The sequence below is a fragment of the Thamnophis elegans genome, chromosome 4 (assembly GCF_009769535.1).
Source record: "Thamnophis elegans isolate rThaEle1 chromosome 4, rThaEle1.pri, whole genome shotgun sequence".
NCBI lineage: Eukaryota > Metazoa > Chordata > Lepidosauria > Squamata > Colubridae > Thamnophis > Thamnophis elegans.
Genome location: NC_045544.1, coordinates 101,135,655 through 101,160,682, shown reverse-complemented (window position 1 = coordinate 101,160,682; position 25,028 = coordinate 101,135,655). Strand labels below are relative to the sequence as shown.

At 41.2% G+C, this 25,028-nt stretch overlaps 1 protein-coding gene across 3 annotated transcripts in view; it reads right to left on the bottom strand.

Annotated features, from left to right (window-relative positions):
• ACSS1 (acyl-CoA synthetase short chain family member 1) overlaps nucleotides 1–25,028 on the bottom strand; it is a 48,426-nt gene that overhangs the window by 10,883 nt on the left and 12,515 nt on the right. Inside the window, exons 1-8 of one of the 3 annotated variants that reach the window (XM_032216482.1) lie at nucleotides 24,359–24,445; nucleotides 8,664–8,992; nucleotides 7,836–8,035; nucleotides 7,314–7,489; nucleotides 5,773–5,925; nucleotides 4,799–4,946; nucleotides 1,903–2,040; nucleotides 1,482–1,574 (exon numbers count right to left, since the gene is read on the bottom strand). In XM_032216482.1, coding sequence (XP_032072373.1) covers nucleotides 1,482–1,574; nucleotides 1,903–2,040; nucleotides 4,799–4,946; nucleotides 5,773–5,925; nucleotides 7,314–7,489; nucleotides 7,836–8,022 — 895 coding nt within the window. In that variant the 5' untranslated portion in view covers nucleotides 8,023–8,035; nucleotides 8,664–8,992; nucleotides 24,359–24,445. Of the gene's footprint in view, nucleotides 1–1,481; nucleotides 1,575–1,902; nucleotides 2,041–4,798; nucleotides 4,947–5,772; nucleotides 5,926–7,313; nucleotides 7,490–7,835; nucleotides 8,993–24,358; nucleotides 24,456–25,028 lie in introns of those variants that run through there. The other 2 variants (XM_032216478.1, XM_032216481.1) reach the window with 2 other exon arrangements.

Sequence of the window (25,028 nt, the reverse complement as noted above, 5' to 3'; positions counted from 1 at the left end):
TTTTTTCTTAACTGTATTTTCACATTTTGAATTTTTTTAAGCTGCATTGTCTTCAAATTGTTATTCATGTTGGGCTGAACAACTGTACATGTACAGGGAAGGGTTAATTGTAACAGCCAATACCATATTAATATGTGCAAATTAGGTGGTCCCTTGGGGAATGTGAGGTTCTGGAAAATTCCATTAACCTTGCTCTGTGTGTTGACCCGTTACTATTCCTTCATTTTCTCTCATGGTATGTGATCACAGACTGTTTTTCTCATATTATTTGAACTGTAAGTAAATGTTTGCTTATATGAATATGGTGCAATTTTTTAAGAGATTCTGTTGGCTCAAGAAGAAGGGGGGGAGGAAAGAAATGAAAATAAGCAGAGCTGAAACCAGTTAAAAGTAATAATCACAAGACTGTCCAATAATTTTGGTTCTTTGCAACACCTTTTTCTGCATAGAATAACTTATACTATACAAACATACTAGCCAAAGCAGAAAAGAGACAAACTGTGGCTCAATAAAGAATGGAGGGGAAAAGTCAAGAATGACATAAAGCAAAAAATGGGGAAGTTTGGGAAAAAGAAAAGGAAACTACTTCTGAATAATAAGGCTTATTTCTTTAAATACAGTAGTAGCCCTTGAGGCAAGATTTTAAGGAGCAAAAACAAATTATATACAAATATATTCAGAAAGGATGCTCAAAATACAGAAGTTATCAGAAAAAAAGGAACATAGGATCTTAATCTTATCACAGATAGTACAGTTACAGGAAGCAAGATCAGATAAGGCAACGTTTTTGGCCTATTTTTATGTTACAGCTAAATTTAGCATCATATTTTAGCTATTTTGAGTTACACCTTGCATTTCTTTTTGCAGTATCATAAACCTATCTAGAATCTAAGGCTGAGAAATTCCTATTTGTAAAAGTTTTGTGTTTTAAAAAACGTATTTCACACAATTCCTTTACTGAAGATTTCCAACCAAAATGAAATAAATTCTCAGTACATTCAGTATATATACTGTGGCATGAGTGTAACTCAGTACATATACATATCATGAGTGTAACTGAACGAATTCAGAATTTGTTAAGAAAATAGACATATAATTATTTTATTTTGGAAAAAATGCAACAATTATCAATGAAACAAAATCTTTAGCAACCTTAATGTCTGAAACTCAGGCTATACTGTTACTTTTATTTAAATAAATAAAATAAATTACAAATTTAAAGAAACAAAATGAAAAAAATGAAAAAAACTAACATGGGGCAGGGACAATAGGCACATTAGTGCATTTACACACACACACCATTGGGAACCTCTTAAATATGGGATAAAGTCCACAGAAGTTAAGTTGAAATTAAAACTGTGAAAGTTAGTAACTGAAACAGCTGAATCAAGTAAGACATTTCAGATTTCGACAATCCTGTTACAAAAATCTTTTTTTTACAATAAACTTTAAAGTGGTTTTTTATTCGCAAGTTGATTTACCTGTTTGCCACCAAGTATCCACAAGGGTACACCTTTTGTCTCCTACCACACTGTAGTACCAGTGCCAAGCTTCATGATTTATTGGTTCCCCCACTACAATTCAAAACAGCACAATAAATAATTATATTTACAGTATTAAGGATATTTTATAACTGATAATAAAGTAACTTAACTTGACGACTGCTTAAAAAACTGGGCATGACCAATACTGTAAGAAAAAAACTGAGAGAAGGATAACTAGCTGACACTATTCAACTCTATTAATTCTTTTCATAAAAAAAAGAATAACATAAAGAAATAACAGAGAGTGACCTCCATGGTCTTTGCAAGTTTCCTGTAAAAAGTTCAGTTCTCCTTCCACAGCAAACTAGCAAACTCTTTGATTTTAAATAGACATAAAATTTAGCTTGTCCATTCTCACCTGATCCAAGAGTAGTAAGAGAAGATCTGTCATATTTCTTCACATATTCATCCCCATACTTTAGCAACAAACGTAATGCAGTTGGAGCACAGTAAAATTGGTTAATTTTTAATCTTTCCACAGTTTCCCAATAGCGACCTTAAAATAACCATATATTTTAAGAAGCACGGTAAGCTCTTGAAGTGTTATAAGCTCAGAATATTTCATATTAAATGACAATAAATATATGGAACCATACACATTTTGAAATACAAAACTGCCCCCTTATTTTAAATCTTCAGAGTCAAATAGTAAAAAAAATTAAAACTATCACAATTAAATACAGTTGAAAAAATATTGTGTTTTTGTGTGCGTGTTTCACACTGTTTTGAAGTATCAGAAGGTGGCAGCATCTGACTGATTTTTTTTTCTGGACTCAGAAGCTAAAGCACCTTAAACTTAAAATATTTGGGTGGCAGATCCTGAGGGAATATTAGTGAAGGAAAATGAAGAGACATCTTGGAAGAAAACAGTAGCAACAAATGGCCCACATCTTAATTTTTATTCATCAAAATAGCTTTAAAAAGCTATTGAATTTTTAAAAAAACCTTCAAACTGAGCTCATATCTCCAAGTCAGAGTGAATTTTAATTTACCGGTAATTGTTAATTCCCCCCAAAATCTGATTAAAATTAAAATCAAACTTTGGCTATAAGTATTTTTATAGTTTGTTAACTTAGTGGTTTAACATGTGTATTTTTGAGTTACTGAAATAAATCAATATATCTTAAACATTCTGTATAATCCAGACTTTAGGCCTGAAAATCTACTAATCTATATAAGGATGACACAGCTCTGTAATTAGACCCATATAAGGACTGTTGGCATTTCATTTATATTTAAAAAAAAGTCTAGCAATAAGGTATTTAGTTTGTTGTGTACAATACAACAGGTCTAGCAATAAGGTATTTAGTTTGTTGTGTACAATACAACTCTTAAGACTAGAATTTATTCTTTGGGCCTTGCATGTTATCTTTCCAGTACAGCTTCAATTGAAAATAGTTTGTGCTGTTTTCTACTTGCTACTTGCAAATCCATAACAATTTGCTGTATCCTGGCCCTGACTTTGACCATCCATACTTTCCATTTTTAGTCATGAAAAATAACTGGTCCACTGCTGCATAGTGAAAGAAAGGCTTTGGAAAGCCAAAAATGGCACTGCCATCTAATACAGCTGAAAACATCAGACTGGAGACTGGAGAAGGCAAAAAAAAATCAAAAAGTAGTCACAGAGCAATAGCAAAATCCCTTTCACGTTACTAAAGACGGCCAAAAACAGCCACGACATCAAAAACCCCTTTGTGCTGAGAGAAAGGGAAAAAAGCAAACAAACCACAAAGGACTTTTTGGTGCAATGCAGATCTGGGGTTGTTTTTCACTTTTTTGTGTGCAGCGCAAAGTGATTTTTTTTGGCTTCCGAGCTCTGAGGCTGCTTTTGGCTTTTTTTTTCTTTCCTCCTGCAGCAAAAGCACAGCACAGCCAGCAGCCAGACCAGGCATGTCTTGTCAGTAGCAGCAACATCAAGAAGATAGCAGAAGTTAGCAGCTCGGAGAGCAGGAAGCCAAGAGGACATAGATGGGGGGAGGGGGCAGGTATAGTAGGTGCAGCAATTAAAACTTCAGTCATTGAACAAATGGTTGTAAGTCGAGAACTACCTGTATTATTTGACACAGAAAAGTCTTCTATTAGCAAATTAGGGAGAGATGCAATTTTTAGTAATTCTCCAGCCAGCCAGAAGTCTCTTTCCCTTGACCTGCCTAAGAGGTTTAAGGAACCCTAATATAGAGGGCAGAGGAAATGGCTTTGAAATGAGGAACAGCTGCTATCAAACCAACAGTCAGATAAAATAATCTAAACCTGGTCAAGAAAGTAACCAATACATATGCAGGTTTGCTTCCTGCTTACTGATACCAGTAATCTAAGGTTGCAGGCAGGAATTATTATTTTTTTACACTTTTAATCTCACCTTTATTATTTTTATAAATAACTCAAGGAATTGAACATACACCTTCCTCTTATTTTCTCCACAACAACCCTGTGAAATGAATTGGCTGAGAAAGAGTGACTGTCCCAAAATTACCAAACTGGCTTTCATGCTGTGGGAAGAAATGTCCATCTGGGTTCAGTTCCAAGTGGGAAGAAAGACACTGGAAACATGGAGGCTGATTGGAAGGATGGTTTAATGGTGAACAGGACCACATGTGTTTGAAGTCCTGGGTAGCTGACCACATGGAGTGGAGAGTGAGTGTTATTTATACCTTCTCTTGGGCTTTGACCTTGAGCTTCCTGTTCCTGTGGCAAGGGCATATATCCTATTGGTTGCAGACTTCTATGTGGAGTCATGTTTGTCTGAATTAAGGTTGGTTGAACCTTGGGCTGATGTAATATCCCCAGCCATGTGGTGAGCTCTGTTGCTAAATGGGTAGAGGGCTAATCCTATTATGTCCTGAGGGTCATGTCTTAATCTCATCAGCCTGGAGCTCAGGTCTTTTATCTTGTAGATAAACTAGCACCAAAATATCTGCTGGAGGCAGAGAGCTGGGGATTAGTTTCTGTTTCCTTTAAGATTTTTATTTCTCTTTTAGGGGAAATATTTTGCCTTTTCAATATTTCCTAAAATATTTCATTCTTCTAGGAGAGGGGTGAGTGCTAACTTTCTACAATGCCTAAGGTGGAACTAGAGTTCATAGTCTCCTGAATTTTAGTCTGATACGTTAACCACTGGACCAAACTAGCCCTATATAGGCAAGCAAGTGATTAACCTTTAAATCTTCACAAGAAACAAATGATTGTATCTTGACTAATTGCCCTTCCTTAGGTCCACTGCTGTTTTTATATATTATATTTTAAATGTCTACCTGGATCTGGATAAACAGGAGTACTTTCAAACAAAACTGTGGTGCTTCCGTTGCAAAGTGGTCCATAAACAACATAGCTGTGTCCTGTGATCCAACCAATATCTGCTACACAACCAAAAATGTCATCTTGTTTGAGGCCAAAAACATGCTACAAAGACAATATAGCTAGTTAGAATCAGTATATACTAATGAAAAATTATCATGATCAAGAAATACTTGCCAGTAATCAATATGTTATTATTCTTGTGTGAAGAAATGATCACAAATTCAGGCAAATAACTTTTTATGGCTTCCAGTCATGGTTTCAGAATTTAAGTCGTATGAGAAAATTTATTCCACCTCTAATTAAAGAATAAACAGAGATTTTGCTCCCTGTCATTTCATAAAATGAGAGCAATTTCAAGTAACATTCTTCCAACAATTTATATTTATTTATTTATTTTATTTTATTTCTTTTAATAGTAAAGTATATATAAAAAACTATTATGAGACACACTGAGGGTATAATTAACCAACCTTGTCAACAGGTACATTTGCCTTGAAATTTGGCCCAATAGCCCTATTTTTTAAAATGTAGCATTCCAAAATTAAATGTAAAGGCCTGAGAAGTCTGTTTTTTTATCAAATCTGCATATATATAATTTTGAGGGCTCTTCAGTAATCCAAATTCAAAGGGGGGAAATGTGACTTAGATGATGTGATTTTAAAAAATGTATCTTTTCCAGATATGCAGCTTTTTAAATAAATTGTCCATAGATACTTTGTGAACACCTTTGTATTCTGCACCACCCTTTTCTCCTCAAATCTAGATCGTTGCATAGTCATAACAAATTTCACACTAGTTAAATCTTTTTTTTTCCACTTCACATCATGTTCAAAATTTCCAACGCTATCAAAATTCTTCATCAACCTGATTTTCACACTATTGAAAATATTAAAGTAAAACAATAAAACTCTAAAGATTCTACTGGTACCTTATGTGTTACAGCAGCATAAAGCAGATAGCCAGCCTGAGTATGAACAATTCCTTTAGGTTTTCCTGTGCTTCCTGAAGTGTAAAGCATAAAAAGCATATCCTCACTGTCCATAATTTCAGGGGGGCAAACCAATGCTTCCTTAGCCATCTCCTAAAAAAATATTTTTTAAATCAACAATTAAATGAAAAGTGGAGCAATAGTATATTAAATATTCTCAAATATATAGCAGAAGTATGTTTTCCTTCTTCATTTTTTTCACATTTCACAAAGAAATAACAAGTATGTAATGTAATTTTGGCATTTAAAGCATCAAAGGCTATTATTATTATTATTATTATTTGAAAAGTCAGTTTAAAATTCAGGTTCCATGCCTTGAATGGTATAAATTAGATTTTTAGGAATACTTAATTCAATACTTCTCCTAGAATCATTGCCATGAGTGTCTTTTATAGATATCATCCATGTCCTCTTCCATTTCATTCATGACATTCTTCCAATTTTGCTGACTATTTATACAGATTTCAGGCAACAAATACTCTTTTGCTGCAGAATGATTTCAACTGCGTCCTCTGCTTTTTATAGTAATTTAAATTTCTGCTTATTATTTCTTCATGGAGAATTTTTAGGAAATAAATTTGCAACTGTTGTTGGTGGAAGATTCCTATCTGCACAGGAACATTCCTGAGAATAGGAATTTAATATATTTTTACTTTCCTAAAGTAAATATTATGACTCTAACAAAAATGAGATTTATTTAATGAAAACACACAACAAAGGTAAACAAAGCCCTGTACCTAACTAGCTACATTTTACCAAGAGAGAGTCAAAAGAGTTGGACCTTTTGTGTGTGATACTGTTTGGGAAGAAAAACAGAAGGAAGTGACTTCAGGCTTAGCAATCTTTTAAACAAGACCAGGTAGAGTGGTAGATGAGGGAACCTTAATTCTCTATCTGTATAAAGCCACAGACATTACCTTGGAAAAATATATAGAAATAGTTACAAAAACCAAAGCACCCCTTAAGTTATTAGAAAGCTAAGATCAGCTCCACTCAAATTTACTAGACTAAAAGAGGAAAGGAATGGAAAACACAGGCAGGCTTGCAAGATTGATGTCAACCCTTTGAGGTAGGAAATTCAGGAATCAGTCCGGACAAGTTTTACTGAAATGATACTTTATTGGACTAGACTAAAGAATCACTTTAGTACAGAGATTAAGGTAGGCTAGAAACCATGAGACTAAATTCTAGTCCTGCCTTAGGCACAAAGCCAGCTGGGTGATCTTGGATCACTCGTTTTTTCTCAGCACTAGAAAGAAGGCAATGGCAAACCATTTCTGAAAAATGGTTTTGCCAAGAAAACTACAGGGACTTTTTCAGGCAGTCTCCAATAACCAGAGATTCTTCAAGAAGAATATCATGACTGCATGTATGGATTTTGTTGTCAGTTCTCCGGGCTACTACAGGAAAACTACAAGGAAACTACAGGGACTTTTTCAGGCAGTCTCCAAGAATCAGTATTATGAGCACAATGAACATACTTCTTCAAGGAGAATATCATGACTGCATGTATGGGTTTTGTTGTCAGTTCTCTGGGCTACAAAAACACACTTGACACTTGGACAATTCTTTACAGCTTCATCCACGGTGTTTTTCAGTTCTAGGATCCGTCCTCCTCTGATTCCCTGGTTACAGGTGATCACTGCTTTACATTTAGCTAGGAAGAAAAAACAATTATAGAGACAGAAAATTTTAATCTATTCCTCTGTTTTGCATCATAAACTAATAAATAAAAATAAATAGCACATAATATATTGTAAGGCAATAGAGCCTATATAGTAATGAAACGTTCAGAATTGTTTTTCTGCTAAATATAGTTATGAAAGTAGAACAGCATGTAACAGCTTATGAAGATTCCTTGCTTACAACAAATTCTCATAGTTCAACAAATCCTATATTATAGATATGTTGATTTTCTAATGAAAAAATTGCATTTCCCCTGCAATAACCAAACAATCCATGAGATTGTCTGAAAAGGATTTCCCCCTCTAAAAATTACTCACCATCATTTATTCTTCCTGCTAAAGATTCTGCACTGAATCCAGCAAAAACAACTGTATGAACAGCACCAATTCTGGCACAAGCTAACATGGCAGTCACTGCCATTGGAGATACAGACATATAGATCGCAACTCGGTCTCCCTTTTTTATACCATTTCTTTTTAAGGTATTAGCAAGGCGACAAGTCATGTCCAAAAGTTCCCTGCAATGTAGAAACAAATGCCTTATCATTTTGTTTAACTTTATGAATATATTTCAAGCTACAAAAAATCCTGATACTTACCAAACAAACTTAAATTTAAATCTAATCCACTGAAGTTTAGCTTTTGTAGACTTAATTTCTGCTCTTTATCAAGATAATCATAAATTAAACAGGTACTGTTACAATAGCAACAATCTTAGAAGCAATTTAAAATTCAGAGATATTACAAAAATAACTTTGAGATATAATAATAATTTGGGTAACTAAATTTGCTGAGTTAAAAAAAGTTGAATTTCTTAAATTACTGATATCATGAGAAATATCTGGTATTCTTCAGCATTCCTAGCATTAAAACTACTTTAAAGAATACTTTGGAGGAAGAATGTCTCCTTGCCAAGTCTCAAGATCTGTTATTTTCTACCTACATTCATTTTGTGACAGTAATAATTGCTTAATGCTAAATCAAAAATATCATTTTAAGAAAATTACTTTCTCTTCCTTTTCTTGTTCTCTCTGTGGTTTTTAACCGTTACTTTTACAGTTCAAATGAGTTACCAAAGCAATGAAAAAAAAGCACATTATTGGCCAAGTACTACATAATACCTTTATGACAAAACTACATCATTACCTGGAACTCCATCAGTCCAGAGCTGGGTTAGTGAACTCTCACTCCATTTTTATTTCTATCAACATTATTCAGAAGTATGTTTAAAGTCCACAGGCTTCTACACAATAAACTGTCATTTTTATAAATAATTTGTATGAGGTCAGAATTATATTTCAGAATTCTGACCTGTGCTTGTCTCACAATACTAATGTGGATATCAGAAGGCATTTCCGGGGGAAGAGATAGAGAGAAGGTGTTTAACTCTTGTAACATCCATGGATTTTCAGCTGCAATTGTGCTGTGGCCATGCCTGGTCGTCCCACTGTGCTTTGAGATCAGAAGAGACTCAGCTGCAGGGGAAAGAAAAACAGCCTAGAAAGGATTCCAGGGAAGGCCTGGCAAGTGCAGGAGACATTATATATTTTTCCTTTAAAATACTACTTCTTTGAGCAGATTTATATTAATCAGGAAATACCAATAATTCCTGTTTCCATGAGGATTTCCATAAGTGGAATGTAGGTCTCAGTCATCTCTCCTAGACTAAGATATGAAATAGACTAAACTATCTTGCTTCCATTTGATAATATGCTTTATATTGCTTGATAGTTCCACTGATCTTGCAAGAGCGAGCTAAATAATATGAAAGCAAGATAAACTAGTTTGTATACAAAATTTGTAGTTGCATATAAATTCTTCATCTTTATTGAAAAATATTCTCATTACAAACTCCATTGCAATTCATGACAATATGTTCATATTGCTGTTTCCAATACCAAGGGGGGGAGTTATCCTTAATAAGCATAAAGTTTCATGTTTATTGTTTTATTGTTTATTTATTGAACACACTTTCAATATTGTTGTGTCCTCCCACAGAACTCTGGACTGTGTACAATCTAAAAGGATCAATATTAAAATTTATCATCAGAATAAACAAAATTGACAGTCCTAGTAAGTCTTTAGCTGCTGGACAAAATCAAGTAAGCAAAAACTACACAGATGTCAAGAGAGTACCTTTAATGTAAGTCTGGGGTAAATATTGAATCTTGGAAATTGTAAGAGGAATTTCTCATTTTCATTTACGGTGAGTGAGTCTGATAAGATGGAATATCTTTGAATGATTTGAAAAGCTTCTTCCCTGGTTTCTTGCTACTTGGGCCAAGTTGTTTATTAGATAAGTTGCCAACAAACTTAAAACTCATCATAAAAAACTCATTTAAAAATAATTATTCAGATCCTCTGGATTGTCAAGCATCCCCTTTAAAATAAGTACCTAGTACCTTCTGAAATCCCAAGCAAAAGATCAAAGTCCTCTTATATTGCTGCATCAGAGCAACCAGAGAATGTCTATGTTCTGGTCCCTGCCATCTTCACAAATGTGGTGTCATGACCCAGAGCTCAGATGACTCAGAATTTGAAGACATTCTGCCATTAAATTGGAATGCCAGCCTCAAGAGAGGCTGTGTTTGATCAGCCTTAGCTGATACCACGGCAGGAATTACCGGAGGCTGATCAAATACAGGCAGCATCAGAACATCTGGAGGAATTAAAAGATGAAATAAGGCCTCCTAGTCCTCAGACATGGTGATCAGAGTGGAAAGCAGAGTCAAAGTGATCCATGAGGCTCCTTGCCAAGCAAGACATGCCTGTCTTAACTAAAAACAGTTGGCTGCAGTCTTATTTAAGAGGCAGCTCTGATCCCCATCTCTTTTGGAGTCCTTCATACCTTCTGAACTTCACATGCATATGTTTCATTATCCAACTAGGTAACATAATCAGTAATGAAATGTCTGCAAGCAAACAACCAATCTCAGAGGGCACCCAGGACTCCATAGTTCAACCCTGAGTTAATATACACTCTTCTATTGGTACCATATTTCCTCGTTAGAAACAACTGTCTGATTCCTGTGCCTTGCATGTCATTGCCCTCTACTCATATAAGGAACCTGAAACTGGCTTATAAATTGACGGATGAACCTTTCTTGGCTCTGAACTTCAGACTGAATCTTAACTATTTTTCTGCATGTTCCTGTGGAAAGTGAAACTATTCAAGCAAATCTTATCTTCAAAGATTCCGGTGTATGCTTTTTTTTCCTGTATACCATTTGTCTACTTGGCCTTGGGTAAATTTCTCAGCATTATTGCACAAGAGTCTTTCTCTCCACCCCCTCTCTTACTACTGAATGATCAGCAGCTTTCTAGATAAGACAATATTTAATGTAGGCTTCAGAAATAATGATAAGTACTTGTGAAGATATAAGGAAATTGGAGAAATACACATTTCACTACTCACTCATATTGCCTCTGGACAGGCAAGAGCCCATATTCACTTTTATACTACGATTGGTTATGTGTCTTTTCACTCCATTTTTTTCTACTTCCTCTGAAAACTAGGGAGCTACTCTGGATCAGATACTGGGAAGAGGCCTCACAAGGAAAATCTCATCTTAGATATCAACTCTTAGGTTCTCCAAGAAGCCCTGGATATACCATCTCAATTGGTATGCATTATTTTGTTCATGATTTACAGCTGGGCCATAAAGTGATCTTAAACATGGTAAAGAACAGATAGCAATTTCCTCCATATTGAGGTCACATCTTATATGCTCTGAGGTAAAAATGTAATCCAATTTTTAATCCTAAGAAAGGTTGAGACTGAAACTCTTAAAAAGAATTACCAATAAGTACAGACAACCAGACTGACAAACTATATAAAACGTTTTTTTTAAATAATTTCTATTGTAGAACATAGGATTCACCTCCTGACAAATCATCTAGCAGGCCTGCCAAACTGGTGGTCTGCAGGCCGGATATGTCATGCACAGGCCACGCCCAGCCCCACTCCACAAAGGCAAAAAAAAAAATCACAATACGTCACATGACACGATCAAGTTTGACACCTGGGCTTCTATACTGATGAAGAAGGCAAACTGCCCCTTCCTAATCCAATTGTGCATAGTTAAGAAAAGTTTTTTGTAGTAGTGTCCATTATGTGCACACAAGTTAAAGTTACATCCAAAGCTAACATTTTGCATTCCTTCATTGTAAAAATACCAGTGGCTTTCAGTTCAAGGCACATGCAAGTAGGCTAAAGATGGAATGCAACTCACTTGTTTGCCATTATCTAGAAATCTGAATAGAGAAGCCAATTCAAGAGTAGCCAGAGGCCTAATTTTTTAAAAATATTATTTTATCTCTCATGTCTACCTTGCATAACTTTTTCCATTTATCCTTCCAAGAGGAGTACTGATATTCTAAAAATGTTAGCAGCCCTCTTGTACTAATAGTTCCTAAACAGAAGAGTGTTAACAGCATAAATGCCTTCGCTTGCCAATTTTATAATATGAATGTCACACTTCACAAGAGTACATTTTACTCTGCAAATCAAATATTCTTTTCAAATAATGTATTATATTTAAATGCAATGTAATTATGCTCAATGTAACAGAGGAATGTTGTTAGAATATTAATCCTTTTTGATTAAAATTGCACATAATGTATATGGGCCTAAATGCTACCCAATGGTTAACTAGATGAATTAAATTGCATAGGTTCACATACACTAAACCCTAAACCAAACAACAATATTTTATTCTATCCTGTTGTCAAAACTCAGGCAATCACTTCAACCACCCTGAACGCTGAGAGCCAGTTATGTTATCTGATCTTGCACTTTTAATCAATTGCGCAATTTATCTTCTTTTTCTTCCTTTTCTTTCATCTTTCTTCCTTCTCTTTGTACGGGATATGCATGGGATATGTATGGGATGAATGAATGTCCCACTTTTTACCATTATTATTGTTGTAATTTTTGTGTTTTAACTGCTACGTGGGGATTGCCTGGGTGAGTGCATGGGTATGTATGATTCGGAGGACCTGCCGGGGAATGCGGGGGGCACGGGGGTGGTTGAGGGGACCAGAGACACGGGAGAGGGTCGCAGCATTACGGTCGTAACAGGGAGGGCAGATATGGCGGGGACTTTAGGGCTGGCCATTACCGGGGAAGGAGGGTTCGCTACGTTACAGAGATCCCTCCTTCCGGCCCTATGAGTCCCACTCCGAGGCCAGATGGCGCAAGTAATCAGGACCCTGGGCTCAGGCTGCTGTCGCTAAATGCCAGGTCTGTGGTTCACAAAGTTCCTCTCGTCCGGGACTTAATTTTAGACGAGAGGGCAGACCTGGCATGTATTACTGAAACCTGGCTGGGCCCGGAGGGAGGAGTCCCCCTCGTAGAGATGTGCCCAGAAGGATTTCAGGTGCTGCACCAGCCGAGAGCCCAGGGAAGGGGTGGGGGTGTGGCTATTGTTATCCGGGAGTCGTTAGCACCTCGTAGGATCCCTGCTCCGGAGCTTGTCGGGTGTGAGTCTCTGCTGGTAAAGTTGGACCTCAAGGGTCAAGTGGGTCTGCTGTTAACGTACCTGCCTCCCAACAGCGTTGCAGCAGCCCTCCCCTCGCTCCTCGAGTCGGTAGCCGAGCTAGCAATTGAGTTCCCTAGGCTTATGGTCTTGGGGGACTTCAATTTGCCGTCGCTCGGTGAACACTCTGATGGGGCGCAGGAGTTCATGGCTTCCATGACGGCCATGGGCTTGACCCAGGTAATCCGGGGCCCAACCCACTCAGCAGGTCACATGCTCGACCTCGTATTCCTCTCGGAGCAGTGGATTTGTGATCTTGGTCTGAGGGGTAACGAGATCATACCCCTGTCGTGGTCAGATCACTGCCTACTGAGGCTCGACTTCCGGAGACCAAACCCCCACTGTAGGGAGGAGGAACAGACCAGGTGGTTCCGCCCCAGGCGACTTATGGAGCCGTTAAGGTTCCAGACGGAGCTTGGGGTCATTCCTGATACTTTCGCCCACAGTCCGGTAGAGACTCTGGTTGCTGCCTGGCACTCGGCAGCATCGGAGACCCTTGACCGGATTGCGCCACTACGGCCCCTCCGAGGCGGCGGATCCCGGAGACCCCCTTGGTTTACCGAGGAGCTCCGGGAGATGAAGCGCCGGAGGAGATGCCTAGAGCACCTATGGAGGTCCGACAAGTCCGAATCAAACCGAGCAATGTTAACAACCAGCACCAAGGAATACATCAGGGCACTTAGGGCAGCGAAAAGATCTCACATTGCCACCTTGGTTGCGTCCGCTGAGTCCCGCCCAGCCGCCCTGTTTAGGATAACCCGCTCCCTCCTAAATAGGAGGGATACGGGGGAACCCTTGCAGGGTAGAGCTGAGGACTATGCCCAATTCTTAGCGGACAAAATTGCTCGGTTTCGGTCGGATTTGGACTCCATCCCCGCAGTTCCAGCCGAGGCACAAGAGGATGAGGTAGACCACCTCTGGGTTGAGTTTCAGGATGTTGCCCCTGGGGATGTGGACAAGGCCATGAGGGCTGTAAGTGCCTCCCCTGTGTACTGGACCCGTGTCCCTCATGGCTGGTTGTCAACAGCAGTGAGGTGACACGAGGCTGGATCCAGGCGGTTGTTACTGCCTCTCTTCGGGAGGGGCACTTCCCCGCCGCGCTAAAAGCGGCGGTGGTGAGACCCCTCCTGAAGAAGCCATCTTTGGATCCAGCTGTCCTTAACAACTATCGTCCAGTCTCCAACCTCCCTTTTGTTGGGAAGGTTGTTGAGAAGGTGGTGGCCTTCCAGCTTCAGCGGTCCTTGGAGGAAGCAAGTTATCTCGACCCCTTCCAGTCAGGCTTCAGACCCGGTTACAGCACAGAAACCGCTTTGGTCGCATTGACCGATGATCTTTGGAGAGCCAGAGATGGAGGCCATCCCTCCATCCTAGTTCTCCTCAACCTCTCGGCGGCTTTCGATACCATCGACCATGGTATCCTTCTGCGACGACTGCGGGAGGTGGGAGTGGGAGGCACTGTGTTACGGTGGTTCTCCTCCTACATTTTGGACAGGTCGCAGTCGGTGTTAGTGGGGGGGCAGAGATCGACCCCTAGGCCCCTAACATATGGGGTGCCGCAGGGTTCGGTCTTATCCCCCCTACTATTCAACATCTACATGAAACCGCTGGGTGAGATCATTCGAAGGCACGGGATAAGATACCATCAATATGCGGACGATACCCAGTTGTATCTGTCCACCCCGTGCCAACTCAATGAAGCGCTGGACGTGATGAACCGGGGTCTTGAGGCCGTTATGGACTGGATGAGGGCTAACAAGCTTGTACTCAACCCGGAGAAGACCGAGTGGCTGTTGTGCTTTCCTCCCAACAATTCGACCAGTGCTCCATCGCTCAGGCTGGGGGGTCAAATTCTACACCCCTCAGAGAGGGTTCGCAACTTGGGAGTCCTCCTGGATCCACAGCTGACTTTCGACCATCATTTGACGGCTGTGACCAGGGGGGCATTTGCCCAGGTTCGCCTGGTGCGCCAGTTGCGACCCTACCTGAACCGGGAGGCTCTCACAACAGTCACTCGGGCCCTTGTGACCTCTAGGCTGGAATACTGCAATGTGCTCTACATGGGGCTGCCCTTGAAGAGCATCCGGCGACTTCAGCTAGTCCAGAACGCAGCCGCGCGAGTGATCGTGGGTACACCTCGGTTCACCCACATAACACCTATCCTCCGCGAGCTGCGCTGGCTACCTGTCGATCTCCGGGTGCGCTTCAAGGTGCTACTTGTCACCCATAAAGCCCTCCATGGTAGTGGGTCTGCGTACTTGAGAGACCGCCTTCTGCCAATTACCTCCCTGCGACCAATTAGATCTCATAGACTAGGCCTCCTCCGAGTTCCATCTGCCAGCCAGTGCCGGCTGGCAACTACAAGGAGGAGAGCCTTCTCAGTAGTAGCTCCGACCCTTTGGAACGATCTCCCCGTGGAGATTCGTACCCTCACCACCGTCCAGGCCTTCCGCACAGCCCTTAAGACCTGGCTAGCCCGTCAGGCCTGGGGACAAAGATAATTGCCCCCACCCGAATGATGAATGAATGTTGCTCATTATTTTATTCTATGTTTTGTCTGTGTTATTGTTTGTATATCTCTCCCTTGATTTTATGTAAGCCGCCCTGAGTCCCCTCAGGGAAAAGGGCGGCCTATAAGTGTTAATAAAACCCTAAACCCTAATAAACTGAGAACTTTATTTAAGATAAAGAAAGCTGATTCTTATTTTTAAGGAAATAACTTTTCAGCAGTTGTTTGATCACAGAAATAAAAGAACAAATGCTGGTTTGATCAATAGTATTTGATTATTTGTGAACCTTTGTTGATCATACCAGTTTCTTTCCTTTTCTGGAGGCTACTTCAAAAAATATACTTCAATTGTAGTGCTTTTAGGTTTTATTTATACTTCAAAAAATATACTTCAATTGTAGTGCTTTTAGGTTTTATATATATATACACATACACATACACATACACATACACATACACACACACACACACACACACACACACACACATACTGTATTAACCTTCAGCATCCAAATTGTGCCTTCCAGCAGCAACCATGTTAATTCTTGCATGGATTAATGGACAAGATCAAGGGTGCCTTCACAAATTATATTATCCTTATATGGAAGATACTTTTATACACAAAGAAAAAACAATTGTACCTCCAATTTGTTACTGCAAATATAACCAAGTAAGGTACAGTGCTATAATAAAACAAAACACAATCTTCATGCTATTAGTGAACAGTGTATACCAGCTAAACAACGTAAATCACTTTTTCCCTTGTGTCTCCAGCAGAATTTGATTCATAATTCTCAGAATTACCAGCCAGCATAAGAGTTGGAAATTTGAATTGTACTCCAACACATCCAAAGTAAACCAGATTGAACAGGCTAAAATAGTTTTTAGTTTGCTCAATGAATTCAGATTAATCTGATCGCAATCAAATGAAACATCAAAATGAGGACAGAGCTCTGTGTACAATAGATGAATTCACTAAACATGCTAAACTGGCGCAATACTGGAAGAAGGAAGACTTGCCTACAACTCAAGAATGGACATTGAAAGTTACAAACCTAGCCGAGATGGCTAAAATATCGGCATATCTTAAAGACCATTCAAATGAGAGATATAAACGAGACTGGAAAAAATGGATTGACTATATACAAAACAAATACGGGACTAAGAAATTACAGATAGCCTATGCTTAAGATTAGGAATAATCTAAACTGCTTAAAGTTAGTGCAATAGGAAGAAGCTGAGTTTAATGCAGAGATGTTATTAACTTCTTTTTTTTATTTCCTTTGTCTTAATATATTTTAGACTGTATTTGTTAAAAACCTATACAGTGTACGGGCTCTGGGAAGTCGGGGGGGGAAAGGGAGGTGGGGTGTTAGGGGGGAGGGGGGATATATAGTATGTGTTAGATTAAAGTAACGCGACTGCACTTGTATACTGTTGCTCTTTAATTTCACTGTAAAAATAGGACAAGCTGAATATATTAACAGATAGTAGAAATACACCGAAGGGAGGAGTAGAGGGATAGAAGAAAGAGGGGGAGAGAGGGTGGGAGAGAGGATGGGAGGGAGGGTGAAAAGGAAGGGAGGGAGTGTACTGGGAGAGAGGAGTGGTAGAGGGGGAGGGGAAGTAGGGTAGAGGGGAATGTTGGAGGGAAGATGGAATGTTGGAGGGGGGCGAAAGAAAGGGTGTATGGAGGGTCAAAGAGGTACATTGGGTTTCTATTTTGGGGGGTATTGTAGACAAGAGGAATGGCTATGTTTATTGTTTAATGTTATATGGCCCCGGTTATGCACAGTATATATGTGACTGTACGAAATGAAAATGGGAAAAAAAAACATATTTATAAAAAATAAAAATAAAAAAAATAAAAACTGGTTTACTATATCTTGTGAATTTAGTCATTTTGGTTTATATATGTTGCAACTCATGACTTAGCATGTTGAATGAACTCATTTCACTGTAGTTTATTTTATAAGCCTAGTTAAGCAAATAATAGCTTAGTGGAATGTACTAACCAGAAAAATGCTATTCTCAACTAAAAACGTCATTAAAAAAGAAACACAGATCACAACATACAAATAAACAGCAATAAATGAAGTTTTGTAGGTTCTGTGCTTTAGCTTCCAGTAAATTCATAACATTTGGCTTCCTGACACTAAATAAACTATAATTTGGTTAACTTATTATAGTTTCAGCTAACTAGGAAAAAGGTTTATTACTTGAATAAAATACCAGGTACATCCCAGGTTTGAAAAATAAAATAAAAATCTCAGAAGAAAGCAATGGCAAACCACTTATGCACTATTGTAAAGAAAATTATGTGAATAGCTAAGGATTCAATTCAAGAAAGACTTGACATTAACTGTGAGTCAATATCTTATGTGAATACAGCCAAAATAGCAACCTTATGGATTAGACCTATGTGTAAAGTCATACAATTATGATATTTTAGTAAACTACAGTTAAATTAATGATGCATCAGTATGCAATACAAACATACCCAGTATATATGTCTATATATGTATAGTGTGTATGTACATACACACAAACATACTGTTTGTGCCTGTTAACCTGAAGTAGTGGAAGTCAAATATAAACTTACCCTTTCATCAGATGCTTGTGAAAGAGCAAAAGATTAGCAATAGATGAAAAAGAAATACAAACCTTATTGTTGATTTATTTTTGCTGCATATTCTTATTTTTCTTTCTCACTTTGGATTATTATCTTCACATTTTGCCACCCAAAGTTGCTTAGGTGAGATGGGTGGCCATATAAATTGAAGGTGGTGGAATGATGTTCATACCAGACTAAACTGCTTATTGTTAAGGCTCAAATAACTATGTGATATAAATATAATTCTCACCTTGAACACCATATAATAAAAACAATTTAATTACAATCAGAATCACTACCTTGTTAAAAACATTTTGCAATACTCAGAGAGTTCTGTCATGACAACTGTGACTCTCTAAAAAGGGGTTAGTAAAATACTGCAAGATAAGCAAACTGAAACCGACTACCAAATCTATTCACTAAAATATTACAACAAGAACTGGGATTAATGCGATGAAGTCACATTATATTACACTTTACAACCCAATTGTAAGACCATAATGGTAATTCTGGTCCCAATTGCTATCATAACCTGAGGTCTACCTATACTAATCGATGTGAGGTCAATTTTCAAACCAATTTATGTCTGGTTCTCAATTCTAATTGGTGAGGGATGTTATCATAGGGACATTCTACTTGTGGGCTTTCCAGAAATTTTAATTTGCCACTATGAATCCAGAAAGGCCTTTAATACATCCAGTGGGTTCTTTTATTGTTAATCATCCAAAACTATTCTGATGAAATGACCGTTAGCTTACCTGGTAGTTCTCTGGGCACTGCAGGATAGTCCAAGCATGGGTTAAATATAGCTATCTGCCCTAGGACTGAGTAGATTTTTTCCTTAACCACGCCTCCTTTGCCTCATTGAGGTCAGTTTTAAAAACGAAGATCTTATCCGCTGCAGGAAACCCTACGGAATTCTAACCGTGATAAGGATTCTTGGACACTTAGTTAAACCCTGGGCGGGTTTGGACTCTCCTGCAGCACCCAGAGAATGACCATTCAGGTAAGCCAACGGTCATTCTCCGGTGCATTGCTTGGAGAGTCCAAGCATGGGACATACCCATGCTATTGTGTCCCAGGGAGGGAAGACTAAGTGTCCGGAGCCGAGGCAACTTTCTGCAAAACACGTCTTCCAAAGGAGGCTTTGGCTGAGGCAAAGGTGTCAATTTGGTAATTTTTAATGAATGCAGTAGGGGACGCCCACATAGCTGCTCTACAAATGTCAATGATGGACGCTTCGGTTGCCCATACTGCTGTAGTGGTAGCACTCCTTGTGGAGTGTGCTGTCACCCTACCTGGCACGGCCCTGCCCTGATGTTCATAGGCCATCTTGATGCAGGCCCGTAGCTAATGTCCAATGGTAGAAAATGAGGCCTTGGGGCCCAGCGACCCAGGCTGAAATGACACAAAAAATGACTCGGAGCGTCTAAATTCCTTAGTCCTCCTAACATAAATGTGAACAGCTCGCCTAACGTCTAACTTATGCCAGGAATGCTCCCTGGGATACGTAGGTCTAGAGCAAAAGTTGGGAGGATCACTTCCTGGGCTCTGTGGAAGTGCGAGTTCACCTTGGGGATAAAGGTGGGGTTGAGTCTCAAGATTTCCCAATCAGTATGAATTATACACAGCACTGAGAGAGCTGCAAGCTCTGAGACCCTCCAAGCAGATGTAATCACCACTAGAAAGGGAGTCTTAAGAGTCAAATGGCGAAGACTCACAGTTCGAATCGGCTTTGCGTGCTCATCAGGGCCCGCAGAACAAACAGCAAATTCCAGGAAGGATATCGGTGTATAGCTTGAGGGCGGATATTGGCCACGCCCTTCAGGAAACTCTTGACCTGAGGGTGTTGACTCAAGGACCGGAAAGAGCTCCTAGCAAGGATGATGGACAAGGCAGCGACTTGGCGACAGAAAGTGTTGGGCGCCAGACCTTGTCCAATCCTTCCTGAAGGAAGTCTAGCAATTGTGGTATTGAAGCTAAAATGTCTCTTATACCACGTGCTTTGCACCAGGCTGAGAAGGCGACCCATGTCGCTTCATATATTCGTGTAGAGGATGGTCTTCTGGATGCTTGTATAGTTTTGATGACCTTGTCAGAGAGATGTTGTTTACTCAGGAGCTCCCCCTCAAGTGCTAGATGGCTAATTGGAGCTAGTGGGGGTCCTGATGACAGATGGCCCCCTGACTGATGGAGATTTGCTCCTGAGGAATCCTCCATGGTCTCTGGATGGAGAGACTGACAAGGTCTGCGTACCAGGACCTCCTGAGCCAATGCTTCCTCCGCTAGGAGTTTAGCTACTACCTGCGGAATCAGTGGGAAGGGAGGAAATGTGTAGAGAAGTCCTGAGGGTCACTTGCACCTCAGCGCATCTGTCCCCTCCGCCTGGGGCGAGTGGTAATGGGAAAAAAACCTTGGTAGGTGTGTTTTGGCATGAGTAGTGAATAGGTCTACTTGCTGTTGGCCGAACCTCTGAACTATCTGTTGAAACAGTTCTGGATGCAGACGCCGCTCGGAGTTGTTGATCGTCTGCCGGCTCAGCCAGTCTGCTTCCACGTTGCTTGTCCCAGATATGTGGTCTGCTCTGATGGATGCTAGGTGGTGTTCCATTCACCTTCCCAGAGACTCCACCTCTGTCATGAGTCTCCTGGAGTGGGTGCTGCCCTGCCGGTTTATGCAGGCCTTTGTTGCTACGTTGTTTGTTAGTAACAGTACATGGTGGCCCACAATCTGTGTTGAAAATCAAACGTCTTGCAGGGCCTGGTTGTGGCTCAAGGACTGAATGATGATGTCGTCCAGGTAGCATTCCAGTCGAATCGGATGGGCCTGGAGGTGAGCCGCCACAGCTGCCAGAAGCTTTGTGAAGGTCCTGGGCGCGGACGAGAGGCCGAATGGGAGAGCCCTGTACTGGTAATGCCTCCCATCGTAATGGAATCGCAGGAACCTCCTATGCGACGCATGAATGGGAACATGCAGGTAAGCTTCTTTTACGTCTATGGAGGTGAGCTGGTCTCCTTGCCTTATACAGTCCAGGATGGACTGAGGGACTGGATTTTGAAGCACTTGTAGGCCATATGTTGATTCAGGCGCTTCAAGTCCAGGATGGCCCTCCACCCCGCTGAGCTTTTTGGGACCAGGAAAAGAATGGAGTAGAACCCCTGCTTTTCCTGTTCCCTCGGTATGGGTTCTATGGCCCTTATTTGCAGAAGGTGACGAATCTCCACCTGCATGAAGGATCTCTTCATGGGATTTTGGGGGGTTGGGCAGCGGATGAACTTCCGCTGAGGAAAGGATAGAAATTCTAGAACTAGGCCCCTCCTGATCGTATTGAGAACCCAAGAGTCCGAGGTGATCTCCTCCCATTTGTGGGCATACAGTTGCAGACGGCGGCCTATGGGAGGAACCTGTTGGTGGTCACCTGTTACATCGGAATTGGTGGGAGTTGGAACTGCTGTTGCCTACCCCGGGACTCAAATGAGTTTCTATCCTGGTTCCTGTTCTCAGCCTGGGAATAGGATGTCTGGTAGGAGAAGGAAGTAGCAGAAAAGGCCTGTGCGGGCTCTTGTGGTCAAAAGCTCTGTTTCCCGAATGATCCCAAGCCCTTCCGGTCATTCTTCTTATGGGTAGATGGAAGGATCTTGTGTTTGTCCTTCATCTCTATCACAAAATAATCTAGGGCTCTCCAAAAAGTTGGTCACCCTTAAAGGGGATGGAAGCCAACTTCTACTTGGCCTTCATATCCGCCTGCTAGTGGCGAAGTCATAGCAGGCGGCGGGAGGTCACATTGGACGCCAACGCTCAACTAGCGAACTTACCCGCGTTCAGCAAAGCATCGGCTGCATACTCTACAGCGGTGATAATCTTGCTAATGTCATGGCGCCATCGAGACCCTTCCGAAGGAGGTTTAGATCTAAGATGATACAGCAAGAGGAGTGAGGCCCTGGTAAAGAAGGATGCCAAGGTGGATACCCTGATTGCCCAGGTGGCTGCCTGATGCATTTTATGACAGGCTTTCTCCGACCTCTTATCCTCCACCTTAAGACTCTCTAGAAGGTTCGCCAGCAGAGCTGAATTAGAAGTTAATGAAACTATCGGAGCATCTACTTCCAGCAATTTCAAGATGTCGTCCATTCTGATCTCTACAGAATATAAGTTTTTATCTCCTCCACTCGGGTTATCTCCCCCACTCCCCCACTCCCAGGGTACCAGGCTATGCCCACTGGCGTTGGACAACGTCCATAAAAAGATCAGGAACCTGAATCAGTTCCTGAGTTGGGGCATTTTCCTTAAATAGACCCTCCTTGGGGTCCTGAGAGGTAGCGGGAACAGCCTTATCCTTGGGCTTGGCTTCTAACTCAGTGGAGGCCTTAGCCTTGTGGAGGATGGCCTTCAATAGGGACGGTTTAAATAGGCTGGTGAAGGCGGGTTTATCAGGAGGAAGATCCTCATCTTCCAATAACTCAAATTCCTCCTCCTCCTCCTCTGAGACAGATCCCTCCATGGCAACCGAGGTGCCAGGAGAAGCCGGGACACGGTCCCTGTCCTGAACTGTGTGTGGCCATGGCTTGGAAGAACCAGAGGTTCGAGCATCCTTCTGGCAGATCCACTCAGCTATACCGAGAGATGGCTATGGCAATAACTTCCCTCATCTCTGCAGACAAGGCAAGGCCCTTGTCTTCTTTAGGCTAAGCCCTAGAAGGAGCAGACGCCTTTAGCCCTGCTCGAACGTGTGTCCTCCTCCTGAGGGGGGAAACATTGAAAGGGCTCTGGTTCCTCCCTAATGGAAGAACTAGGGTAGTCAGGGTATCCTCAGGAGGCCTCAGGTGAAGAGTCCCGTAACACCTCCTCAACCACCGATGGGAAGCTATCTCCCTGAGGAGATCCCGGTTCTGCCTCTCCCATCTGATCAATAGAGGGTCAGGCAAGGGAGCCCTCTGCTCAGGTGATCTGGGCTGCTCTCTTGCTTTCCCCACAGTTTTTGCAACAGGCTTGTGCCTCCTGGGGTCCTCCCTGGGGGTGATTTTACTGCCTGAGGGTCCCTGGGATTTCTTCCCTATAGTGCCTTTCCTTCCCTTTCCCCCTTGTGATAGGAGGATCTGGCCTACTGAATTTCAAAGAGTGCCCTGCCATCTCCTCCTGCACCTCCAAACCTCCATCTGCCATCGTGACTTGCAGATCAATAGGTCGTCCTCCAATGGAGAGAAAAGGCTGTAGCAATAGCGTGGCATCAGGCGTGGGCTGGCAGGCTCCATTGCACCTGCAGATCAACAGTTATAGGGGAGTGACCTAAGTAGCCACAATTCCTAAGGCCGCACTCAGTGGTCCCTAACTGTGCTGCAGGAAGGTAGATCTTGCCGGCGCCCAGGACAAGGTCAGAGACTCCCTGAGACTCCGCAGGTCATCTGCGGCTGAGGGGCTTTAGCGCAAAGACGTGGTGATTTTTGAGTCTTCCGATGACGATCCGGCAAGAAAAAGCACTTAAAATGGCCGCGGCCACACACCGCCACTCTCTGGGCATTCAGCCTCCCTTTGCAACTTCAGAAAGCATGCAAAACACTTTCAAAATGGCCGCCGTGCTTGGCGGGCTGAGGAGAAACTGCCAACACCACCGGAGCTCTAAATGAGTAACTGAAGGTTATAAGGGGAAACAAAGCAGCTGGGAAACTGACAGGAAGCCTCCTGCCGCCCACGTACTTGCCGGCAGCCACCGTACAAGCACCTCCACTACTCCATGTGCTGCGTGCAACCAGCAGCTCCACAGAGCCCTGACAGCCACCTCAGCAGGTTCGAAATCAACTGAATCTTCCTATAAAGCCTAATCTATGCTGTGCAACAATCTATACAAAAATAAAAAATTCTAAATCACTGTGTTCTATTTGGAGAGTCTAGTCTATCTGATCTAGATCTGAGGATCTCCCCAAATTTAGTTCTAACAGGCGGACTGAGTTTTTAAAACTGACCTCGATGAGGCAAAGGAGGCGTGGTTAAGGAAAAAGATAGACTGTATTTAACTCATGCTTGGACTCTCCAAGCACTGCACAGGAGAATAAATATTTTCTCTTCTGTGATGTCTCTTCTAAGAATAGTGTTATTACAGATTTCATACAAAAGCAAGCAATACAGTATGACTTTTCCAAATTCTGCACAGATAATTTTGAAACCAAGTAGGTGGAACATGTCATACCTGTAAGTTATTTTTTCTTCAGTACCGGGCTCATCTTTTTCCCAAATCAAAGCTATTTTGTCTGGTGTATGTTGCACATGCCGATCCAAACAGTTAACTGCACAGAAACAAAAAACAAAGCATGTAGTTTGTTACTGATTAAAAGGGCTTATCACCTTGAGCTATTTACAAAACAACAAAAAAATCCTCAGAAGGCAAAATAGCAAAGAACAGCTATTACTAGACAAGCAACTCAAGACAGATAGTGGCAACAGTGGATACTACCCTAGAACAGTGGTGGGTTCCTACTGGTTTGGACTGGTTCAGCTGAGCCAGTAGTGGTTTGGCTGCCTGGGTTGATGGAACCGGCAGAGTCCAAGGCCTGTCACGCTCCCAAATCAGTTCTCCTGGTGGCACTGTAGGCGCCGGCATCTTGTTTTTGGCTTCTGTGCATGCGCAAAACTATTTTTATTATACTGCACATGCGCACGCAGCGCACATTAAGTGTGCACTATGCGCCCATGAGCAAACGGGCACTAGTGGCTGCTGGAACCAACCCCTGCCCTAAAACTATTAAGAAGTACAGGATATAATTGTGTGTTTTGATCACCACTATAAAATAGATAATGTCTATTTTAATCTACTGTATATTACATGAATTGGAAATGTTTTGCATCTGAATGTGCATTTG